The 11,917-nt window shown below is 37.2% G+C and overlaps 1 protein-coding gene across 2 annotated transcripts; it reads right to left on the reverse strand.

Moving 5' to 3' along the window:
* Nucleotides 1–97: 97 nt before the first annotated feature.
* LOC113472333 (uncharacterized protein K02A2.6-like) lies at nt 98–9,232 on the reverse strand. 2 transcript variants are annotated; one of them, XM_026832033.1, is made up of 2 exons: nt 9,216–9,232; nt 98–4,579 (listed from the first exon to the last, which is right to left on the reverse strand). In XM_026832033.1, exon 2 carries the CDS (start codon nt 4,323–4,325, stop codon nt 162–164), a length of 4,164 nt encoding a protein of 1,387 aa, XP_026687834.1. In that variant the 5' UTR covers nt 4,326–4,579; nt 9,216–9,232; the 3' UTR covers nt 98–161. The 2 variants fall into 2 exon arrangements, with proteins under 2 accessions (XP_026687834.1, XP_026687833.1); XM_026832032.1 differs by lacking the exon at nt 9,216–9,232 and adding an exon at nt 5,980–6,092 and having other exon boundaries at nt 98–5,051.
* Nucleotides 9,233–11,917: the final 2,685 nt, after the last annotated feature.

Consider the following 11,917-nt stretch of genomic DNA (forward strand, 5'->3'; position numbering starts at 1 on the left):
TTTTGAATAACCTTCAAAATAAACAAATGTCACAAAATATCAGCTGTTATGAAATACATAATTATGTACCTACTAACATGTCCCTTTTTTTTATATATATATACCTATTTCAAGAGAGTAAATAATGACAAGCCCTCTTGAAATGAAAGCCTCTGGGTCTACTAAGGCAACCAATCAGGGTCATTTTTTGTGTCATCCTGATAGGACATATCCGTTGACACAAACGAGTCATCAGACTCCAGCATGACTGTCCGATCCAACAAATTCCTGTTGTCTAAAATTAAATCTGTTTGATCCAACATCTCATCTGAGTCCTGGGAAACATTAATATTCTGACCAGGGTCAGTGGATGGACATTCCACTGACTGCCTGTCAGCATCCTGACCAAGACCAGCAGTAGAAGGACTGGACTGACTTTCCACTGGCTGTTCTTTGTCATAAAATGCAGGACAGTGGCAATAATACTCATTTTCAGGGTCTAAATAAGCATCAGCACCACAATCCTCATTGGAAGTTGCAATCTCATCTAATTGCTTACCAGCTTTTCTCAAATAAACCCTATTTCTACAATAAGTAGACCCATCTGGAGTCAAAACCTCATAAGATCTTTTAGAATTTATTTGTTTAGGCAACTTTGAAATTTTTGCAGGTAACCAAATGTCACCTGGTTTCTTCTGAAACAGAACACATTCATTGAGCTTCAAGGGCTCAAGAGGTTTAGCTCCTTTGTCATAGGACTTTTTCATGTTAGTAATACGCTTCTTATAATTATTTCTATAACTCTTATAACTAACAATTTTAGATTTTAATTGATTAGGTAAAGTGGGTATATTGGTTCTTAACAGTCTAGCATTTAACAATTTAGAGGGAGGTTCTTGACCATCACTATAAGAATTTCTTAAATGTAACAAAGCTAGATATGGGTCACTGTTAGAATCTTTACACTTAATGAGAGTATTTTTCACCAATTTCACCGTTTGTTCTACTTGCCCATTGGATTTGGGATAATATGGTGAAGAACACTGGTGATTAATATTCCATTCTTTGTAAAATTGATTCAATTCATTTGAACTAAAGGGAGGACCTCTGTCTGAAATTAATTGGGCAGGAACCCCTTGTCTACAAAAAATGCTCTTAAACTGAGAAATGATAGACCTACTATTAGTACTATGTAGGAGGGCAGTCTCAAAAAACTTTGAGTAGTAGTCCACCAGTATCAAGTAATGACATCTATCAAACTCAAACAAATCTACTCCAACCTTTTCCCAAGGATGAGTAGGGACCTCATGAGCAATTAATGGCTCTTTTACATTGTTAGGCTTAAACTTATTACATGTCTCACAATTTATAATAAATAATTTTAAATCAGAAAACAGTGTGGGCCAGAAGACAACATCTTTTACAAAGTTCTTATTTTTATTATACCCCATGTGGCTTGAATGCATAGACTTTATCAATTCATTTTGCATACTTTTTGGTATTACAATACAGGAACCTTTGAAAATAATGTCACTAACTATATGCAATTCATTTCTATAAGGATAAAATGGTTGAATTATCTTAGGAACTAGATTTTTATAGCTAGGCCAATCAGTTAAAATAAATTGTTTAACCTGTTGTAAGATGTTGTCATTCTTGGTGGCTTCACAAATTTCATTCAATTTAGCATCAGAGACATTCAAAGTTCTCATAAACATATTTGAGTGGACAGCTAACTCCTGATCCAGCATGTCATCAAATTCTTGACATGTATCTGTCAGAGCAGCTCTCGAGAGAGTATCGGAAACATACATCTCTTTACCAGCTTTGTATACTACATGTAAATCATACAATTGGAGTTTAAGCATTATTCTTTGTAACCTATTAGGAATGTCACTCAGAGCCTTCTTGAACAGTGTAACCAAAGGTTTGTGATCAGTTTCTACCAGTATACTTTGTCCATAAATGTACTGGTGAAACTTCACACAACCAAACCAAATAGCAAAAAGCTCTTTTTCTATTTGGGCCCATCTCTTCTGTGTCTCAGTCAGAGACCTAGAAGCAAATGCCACTGGTTTCATTTCCTGCAATAAACATGCCCCTACTGCAAACTGTGAGCTGTCTACGGTAAGTACTATAGGCTTATGCACATCAAAAAATGCAAGAATAGGTGCTTGACAAATTAATTTCTTAAGACCATTAAATTCCATTTGATGTGCTGACTCCCAACACCATAAAGACTCTTTTTTCAGTAGTTTTCTGAGATTTACACAGTTATTAGACATATTAGGCATATAACAGGATAAATAATTGATCATGCCAAGAAACCGTTGCAAATCTTTTACATTCTTTGGTTCTGGCATCTTTTCAATAGCTTCAATTTTGGATAAATCTGGTGACATGCCTGTACATTCAAAATTTTGTCCCAAAAATGTAATTTTTTGTTTACCAATAATGCATTTTTTCATATTCAATTTCAAATTAATAGATCTCATTCTATCCAATACTTTAATTAAAATTTTATCATGTTGTTCTTTGCTATGTGAAAAAATCAAAATATCATCAATATAACATACTACCCCGTCAATATCACCAAGATATTCTGTCATCTTTTGGTGAAACTTCTCTGGGGCCAAATTTAAGCCATACGCTAATCTCAAAAATTTGAATCTGCCAAAAGGTGTCCCAAAAGCACATAAATCTGTACTCTTCTCATCCAGCTGCATGGACCAAAAAGCCGTGCTAGCATCAAGCTTGGAAAAATATTGGGCACCTATCAATTTAGACCTAATAGATTCTAGTGTAGGTAATGGGTACTGTGATCTCATAATGGCTTTGTTCAAAGGTCTCGGGTCTAGGCAAACTCTAAGGGACCCATCGGGTTTTTCAACGAGTACAACTGAATTTAACCATTCAGTGGGTTTGGTTAATTTTTCTATAACACCCATTTCACACATTCTGTCTAGTTCAGTTTTGAATGTTTCCATTAACTTAAATGGAACTCTTCTTGGAGGATTGACTTGAGGAACTGCAGTTTCCTTGAGATCAATTCTCACATAACCCGGAAGACAACCTAGACCTTCAAACAAGTCATTGTATGAAGACATGAGTTTGGCATAAGCACCAAATTGACTATCAAAAATTGAGCCTATTCTCTTAATGAGGCAAAAATTTTCACATGCTTTAGCACCCAGAACAGTAGGTTGATCTGCTTTACAAATAAAAAATCTAATTGGTAACTTTACCTTGTTTATTTCACAATTGATTATACATTGTCCCACAATAGGGATATCTGTACCACCATAGGCTGTGAGTTTAGAACATGTAGGTTGAATACTGAAACTTGGTAACCCAGACTCCTTGTAGCTGGACAGACTCATCACGTTTGCTTCTGCTCCCGTATCTATAGACATTGGTAACAGTTTATTGTTTACCTTCACGAGCACTTTCCATGGACTATCATTATTGTGATTCACTACACCAATGAAAAAAGAATCATTTGGACTGGCTTTGGAACCACACTCTGGCTCTTGCCCTTCAGAATGAACACTGATTTCTTGTACTGTGTTGACTTTCTTCACTCTACACATCTTGGCATAATGACCCACCTTGGAACATGAATTGCACATAGCACGTAATGCTGGACATTTCTGATGTGGTATTTGCACCATGTAACCACATCTGTTACACTTTGACTTCTTTACATTCTTATTGTAACTGTTGCTCCTACTGTGACTGCTTGTTGACACACTTAAAACAGGTTTGGAACATTTTTCCTTGGACATTTCCAGTGTCCTAGCAAGGTCAAAGATTTCACTCAGACTCTTCTTGTCTCCTTCTTCCAACAACCTTTCCTTGATGTAAGAATTTTCCTCCAACAATCCCAGAATGAAGATATCCCTAACAAGGGACTCTCGTAAACTTCCCAGTTCACATGTTGTTGACAAGTTCTTCAAATTTGTAATAAACCCCTCTAGGGACTCACCAGGCATTTGTCTTCGCGACAGGAACACATTCCTTTCAAGTGACAAATTCTTCTGTGGAGAGAAATACTTCTCAAACTCTTGAATTACTTGTGAGACAGTCTTCTCACCACTGAGATTGAAGGACAGATAAATTGGTACAATCTCCACACCCATCACATGGAGAAGGATGGCGACCTTCCTTTCTTCAGAGAGTTCACTTTGTCTAGTTGCAACAAGGTAGTTTTCAAATTGAAATTTGAACACCTTCCATGCTTCATATTGTTGAGCTCCGCTTTGTCCCTTCAACTTGAGAGCCATTGATGCTGGCAGAGCATGCTGCACTCCCGTGCCTGCTTGCCCTGTTTCCTCCTTGGGTGGCATTTCTCGACTTCTGGACAGACTGGATCACAACTACAACACTTGCTTATCTTCTAGGACATTAAGGACTAGAAGAATCCACACCTGACACCATGTTTATTCCTTGTTTAACTTGGAAAATAAGATCAGAAAAAAGAAAGAACTCATATTTTCACAGGAGACGATCAGAATCGAAATCATTTTATTTGTTTTGAATAACCTTCAAAATAAACAAATGTCACAAAATATCAGCTGTTATGAAATACATAATTATGTACCTACTAACAAGGATGATATCCTGACGGATGCCAACCCCTATGTATACCAGAGTGTCTGGCAGGATGTCTCTTGTTGATGTAACTCTGTGCTGAATGCGTCGGATAAGGGCTGGTGCCGGCATAGCTATGGTTAGGACCATAGTAACTATTCCAGTTCGCGTTCCCAAAGTGGTGATTGGTATGGTAAATCATTATTGGTAAAAGGTAAGGAGATGGTTATACTTAGATTGGGGGTACAGGGTTGTCCACCGAACTATTAAACGCTGAACTACTAAGTGAATCCGCGGTAATTTCCTAAGTTGAAGATAAACTTGTGACCAAAGGATCCTGTCACAGGCCACTGGATCTCCGTAGAGCTCTGGGGCGGAAGGTCGGGGAGCCATTTGACAATGTAAAGGTGTTGCTCGTCCATTATAAAGTCACGGTGGAGGACGGGTTTGCGATCTCTCTCAAGGGATCCCCCAACCAAGATCTGAAATAGTTCTGCTTTCAACAAACGGTATAATCCCTAACCTAAACCTACGCTAAGTCCTGTTATCCACAATCCATAACCTAAATTTAAGCTAAAATAGCCCTATTTGAACAGAAATGTCCCCTAGGCTAGTCTATCTTCAACTAATCTGAGTGGAAATTTATTCACTACATTTTTTTATGCTGGAACTAAACAAAAGAGAAAACTATTGATAGATCCCTCAAACTATTTGACAATTTTAACCTATATCTACGTCACAGTTCAGAAGATTTAAAGAGTAAACTTTTGGAAGTCACTAAAGGACCTACCTGTAAAATACCCAAGTTTTTCAGGTTTTTCGGGCTACCTATCACCTCCTTTGAAAGCAATGCTGACCATCACCACTCTTAAGAGAAAAAGGTTCAACTAAACCTTACAATATCAAAGATTAGAATTGACAGTGAAAAGAGCGTTTTGATCAAACTTTGTGTTTTAGTGGTTAGGAAAGCTAGAAGAAAGTCAAGAAAGTGTCGGAAGAAACAGGTTGTGCGGTGCAAATACTAAATTCTGTGATCTACACTGTTAACTACTGACAAACCATGCTATATGCTAAGAAGAAAGAAGTTGAAAGTTCAGATATGATTACCCCTCGATACCACGAACACGAAAGTAGGTAAATCTCAGATTGGTACGGATCTACAAAGAAGAGGGACATTCGAACACCAGGTCTAGCGCCAAATTAGAGCATGAAAAAAATGACTGTTTTTGGTACTAGAAAGTAAGTAGGTACGAGTATTTGAGCAACTATTGATCAAGTCGACATGTTGCAGTCTTGCAGTTTTACAAATCAAAGATAAACAGTCGGTCGTGGTATCAAGGGTGAACCTCTGACCTTGAGAAGATATAAACGGCCTGAGCCAGGAGGGACGGTTTAGGAGGAGGTACTCACGTTTGTGTAGTTCACGTGCTCAAATGTAATGTTGGAGGAGAGGTGACGGCTGGATTACCAGGAGTGTTGAGAGGAGCTCAACCTGAAATCAGAACACAGAGGAGGCTTGTGAAAAAGATGAAGTTTGCCAATGAAAATTCGAGTCCTGAACTAGGTACTTATAATGCCGGGCACTCACGTTCTGTCGGAGCGTTCGTGAGTGACCGACACACATTGACGTTAAAGACAGAAGTACTGGTACAGAGTCATGGATGTAAAAGCTAAGCTAAAAGGAAAGTGGAATATTATTCACAGAAATGGCAGTGAAATCCTCAGTCGATGACCTTACGCCTGTGGTGTTCTTCCGCTTCTTTATACCCTTCGTTTTCTTCCTCCTCCTGCACATTCTTCTTCTTCTTCTTCACAAGTCGAACAGCACACGGGTACATTAGGTATGCAGGTAGGTACACACTGTAGAATACACGATTTCCCCCCGTCCTGTCCTGATAAGGGTCTAGAGTTCAATACCTCAGTACCTATGTGCAACAGGGATGATTGATTGGACAGTTGGAAGTGAAGGCGAGGTACAAGTACCTTATCAGCTTTTATGAGTTTTTCTACCTATAATATAACCTACCTATGAGTTCAAACTGCCCATACAGTATCCAACACACTACCTACTTAGAGGACATAATATATAGGTACAGATCACAGTATATGAGTATAAGTTATCGTTGGATATTTCTACTCCTAATCAGTAGAAGTGGCTAAGTACCCTGTGCTGGTCTGTGTGGGGATTGTAGCTTGAGAGATAAGTGGAACTAAAGGTCAACTATTGATTATATCAACTCAGACACTTCCAATAAGTATGCTGTCAGAAGTATCAAGTTATTGTTAGGTATTTGTAATCATTATAGCGCTTATTTCTAAGGTTGGTAGCTTGTTTTTGGTGTTGTTAATGTTATTGTTAGTAGTGGTGGTGTTGTCATTGTTGGTGTTATTATTCTTGTTGTTGATGTTGTTCAAACTAGGTACTAAGTTGAAGTCGGGGATGCGATAGTCTGCAGCCAGATATTTCTAGCTCGTCCTGAATCACATAGGTACATGTGCTATCAACCATTTCATCGTGAGGACTATTGCGTATTCTTTTCAAAGCCATGTAAACCCTTCTTTGATTACTAGGCTGGTAAGGAGTTCGGTGCTGCTCCCTCTAGACACTCTATTGGGTGAGGTGGTTGGTGTTGTTGTTGTTGTTGTTGTTGTTGTTGTTGTTGTTGTTGTTGTTGTTGTTGTTGTTGTTGTTGTTGTTGTTGTTGTTGTTGTTGGTGTTGTAGCGGTGTAGCTGCACCAAGGGGGGTTGATGTGTTGATGGTATCTAGCGAAGATTACTTGACCCGTCCGGATTGGATGAGGTAAGTCGGTCTGCCTGACTCCAAGGATTGTTCGGCGACATGGTTGAGTACAGAGACTCAAACAAATAATAGTCACTTGAAATTCCAAGTATCATGTGATAATCACTCAACTAATAACTAAAAAGTAAGATAGATAGGAGGAATCAATAACAAATATTGCTGATTCAAAACAGAAGACAGTATATGGAAAGTTTCTACTAGACAATGTTATACTGGGTGTCTTTGACGGCAGCTGTCCATGAATACAGGGTGGTTCAAGTGAAAGAATAACTAGTTCACGTGATGATTCTAGAAATGGAACTCCTACGGGACCTCCAGAGGTCCGATTGAAGTCAAAATTCAGAGAGAAACATATCCTTCAGTAGTTAAACGTGTTAACCAAATTGGTCAAATCGAACAACTCGTTCGAAAGTTATTACGAATCAAGGAATCCCTTTAAAAAAACCTTCTGTGTCCTTAAGAAAGTTGACTTCCTTCACGTTGATATATAATTTCGATGAAGATTGATCAACGTAGATAAACGGTAAAAAATTAAAAAAAAGGTAATAAGGTATAATATAGGCTATACGGCTATATGATTCCGCGCGGTACTCGAAAGCTTGGAGGTATAATTTTCCAGGTCAGGTCAGGCATGCGGTGGATTTTGCTGATGTCAAATTTGATTCGCCTTCTTCTTCCCTTGCCACTTGATGGAAATAATTTGTCCTCTTCACTCCCCCTGGCTTGAAAAAAGAAGGCTCTTAAATTCTAAACCTTTGAAAGTAAGCTATTGAATCCTATAAAGGCATAGTACTTTTAGTCTTGTTTGACTAGATCAAATTATTACTTATGACTTGAATTTGACTGCGAACCACCCCTTCAGATCCGAAGTTTATACTGTGCTAACCACTGAGGTCGGTTAATATTAAACTGTATGTTGCCCCTACACTACACATGTTGCCCCTACACTATACACAAGCCTCAGAGTGGCCTTTTTGTGTTTGGAGTTCAGCATGTACATGTATGAACAGAGTATGAACAGAGATTTACGTAGATTCTATGTATGTATGTATGTATGTATGTATGAATGTAAATGTAAACACATGGGTATGAAAATGTTCTGTTGTCAGAAGATGGAAGAGGTTTTGAAACATTTTTCATTTCAAATTTCCCAGCCCATTTGCCTTACAAAATGTTCCAAGTATAACGTTTCTTTTCTTCCGTCTCTCTCTCTCCCTCTCCATTTCTTCTCTCTCTCTCTTCCAATTTCTCTCTTTCTCTCTCTCTCCCTCTCTCCTTCTTCTCCCCCCATCTCTCTACTCTCATTCCCTTACTCTGTTGTAAGTTACCAATTTACCTTACCTTACCTTACCTTTCACGGTACAAATATTTTCCCGTCAATAGCACAGGAATTGCCACCACAATCCACAACGTTTATTATTATTCTTATATAATGGTTTCATTTTCATTTCTTATCATGGGGCAAATTTTGCCACTACTCATTTAATCATCATTCAATCGCGAATTTTTACAAATCCGAGGGTGGGTGGATTACTTCTTTCTTGAGATGGTCTAATATTTCTAGTTCATCTTGGAGAGGAGACCTAAAAATCTTTGCGAAATTATATTATCTGTGCTAAACAGTTACAATTACAACTGTTTAACACAGGTTTATCATTATGAATTTTCTTGATGTCATGTTTGTTTATTCCTTGTTTAACTTGGAAAATAAGATCAGAAAAAAGAAAGAACTCATATTTTCACAGGAGACGATCAGAATCGAAATCATTTTATTTGTTTTGAATAACCTTCAAAATAAACAAATGTCACAAAATATCAGCTGTTATGAAATACATAATTATGTACCTACTAACATGTCCCTTTTTTTTTTTTTTTTTTTTTTTATAATATACCTATTTCAAGAGAGTAAATAATGACAAGCCCTCTTGAAATGAAAGCCTCTGGGTCTACTAAGGCAACCAATCAGGGTCATTTTTTGTGTCATCCTGATAGGACATATCCGTTGACACAAACGAGTCATCAGACTCCAGCATGACTGTCCGATCCAACAAATTCCTGTTGTCTAAAATTAAATCTGTTTGATCCAACATCTCATCTGAGTCCTGGGAAACATTAATATTCTGACCAGGGTCAGTGGATGGACATTCCACTGACTGCCTGTCAGCATCCTGACCAAGACCAGCAGTAGAAGGACTGGACTGACTTTCCACTGGCTGTTCTTTGTCATAAAATGCAGGACAGTGGCAATAATACTCATTTTCAGGGTCTAAATAAGCATCAGCACCACAATCCTCATTGGAAGTTGCAATCTCATCTAATTGCTTACCAGCTTTTCTCAAATAAACCCTATTTCTACAATAAGTAGACCCATCTGGAGTCAAAACCTCATAAGATCTTTTAGAATTTATTTGTTTAGGCAACTTTGAAATTTTTGCAGGTAACCAAATGTCACCTGGTTTCTTCTGAAACAGAACACATTCATTGAGCTTCAAGGGCTCAAGAGGTTTAGCTCCTTTGTCATAGGACTTTTTCATGTTAGTAATACGCTTCTTATAATTATTTCTATAACTCTTATAACTAACAATTTTAGATTTTAATTGATTAGGTAAAGTGGGTATATTGGTTCTTAACAGTCTAGCATTTAACAATTTAGAGGGAGGTTCTTGACCATCACTATAAGAATTTCTTAAATGTAACAAAGCTAGATATGGGTCACTGTTAGAATCTTTACACTTAATGAGAGTATTTTTCACCAATTTCACCGTTTGTTCTACTTGCCCATTGGATTTGGGATAATATGGTGAAGAACACTGGTGATTAATATTCCATTCTTTGTAAAATTGATTCAATTCATTTGAACTAAAGGGAGGACCTCTGTCTGAAATTAATTGGGCAGGAACCCCTTGTCTACAAAAAATGCTCTTAAACTGAGAAATGATAGACCTACTATTAGTACTATGTAGGAGGGCAGTCTCAAAAAACTTTGAGTAGTAGTCCACCAGTATCAAGTAATGACATCTATCAAACTCAAACAAATCTACTCCAACCTTTTCCCAAGGATGAGTAGGGACCTCATGAGCAATTAATGGCTCTTTTACATTGTTAGGCTTAAACTTATTACATGTCTCACAATTTATAATAAATAATTTTAAATCAGAAAACAGTGTGGGCCAGAAGACAACATCTTTTACAAAGTTCTTATTTTTATTATACCCCATGTGGCTTGAATGCATAGACTTTATCAATTCATTTTGCATACTTTTTGGTATTACAATACAGGAACCTTTGAAAATAATGTCACTAACTATATGCAATTCATTTCTATAAGGATAAAATGGTTGAATTATCTTAGGAACTAGATTTTTATAGCTAGGCCAATCAGTTAAAATAAATTGTTTAACCTGTTGTAAGATGTTGTCATTCTTGGTGGCTTCACAAATTTCATTCAATTTAGCATCAGAGACATTCAAAGTTCTCATAAACATATTTGAGTGGACAGCTAACTCCTGATCCAGCATGTCATCAAATTCTTGACATGTATCTGTCAGAGCAGCTCTCGAGAGAGTATCGGAAACATACATCTCTTTACCAGCTTTGTATACTACATGTAAATCATACAATTGGAGTTTAAGCATTATTCTTTGTAACCTATTAGGAATGTCACTCAGAGCCTTCTTGAACAGTGTAACCAAAGGTTTGTGATCAGTTTCTACCAGTATACTTTGTCCATAAATGTACTGGTGAAACTTCACACAACCAAACCAAATAGCAAAAAGCTCTTTTTCTATTTGGGCCCATCTCTTCTGTGTCTCAGTCAGAGACCTAGAAGCAAATGCCACTGGTTTCATTTCCTGCAATAAACATGCCCCTACTGCAAACTGTGAGCTGTCTACGGTAAGTACTATAGGCTTATGCACATCAAAAAATGCAAGAATAGGTGCTTGACAAATTAATTTCTTAAGACCATTAAATTCCATTTGATGTGCTGACTCCCAACACCATAAAGACTCTTTTTTCAGTAGTTTTCTGAGATTTACACAGTTATTAGACATATTAGGCATATAACAGGATAAATAATTGATCATGCCAAGAAACCGTTGCAAATCTTTTACATTCTTTGGTTCTGGCATCTTTTCAATAGCTTCAATTTTGGATAAATCTGGTGACATGCCTGTACATTCAAAATTTTGTCCCAAAAATGTAATTTTTTGTTTACCAATAATGCATTTTTTCATATTCAATTTCAAATTAATAGATCTCATTCTATCCAATACTTTAATTAAAATTTTATCATGTTGTTCTTTGCTATGTGAAAAAATCAAAATATCATCAATATAACATACTACCCCGTCAATATCACCAAGATATTCTGTCATCTTTTGGTGAAACTTCTCTGGGGCCAAATTTAAGCCATACGCTAATCTCAAAAATTTGAATCTGCCAAAAGGTGTCCCAAAAGCACATAAATCTGTACTCTTCTCATCCAGCTGCATGGACCAAAAAGCCGTGCTAGCATCAAGCTTGGAAAAATATTGGGCACCTATCAA

This window comes from Diaphorina citri, unplaced genomic scaffold, assembly GCF_000475195.1.
Source record: "Diaphorina citri unplaced genomic scaffold, Diaci psyllid genome assembly version 1.1 scaffold4860, whole genome shotgun sequence".
Lineage (NCBI taxonomy): Eukaryota > Metazoa > Arthropoda > Insecta > Hemiptera > Psyllidae > Diaphorina > Diaphorina citri.

Coding starts and splice junctions, on each gene's coding strand:
- LOC113472333 (XM_026832033.1), bottom strand. CDS start 4,325: ATGCCACCCAAGGAGGAAACAGGGCAAGCAGGCACGGGAGTGCAGCAT.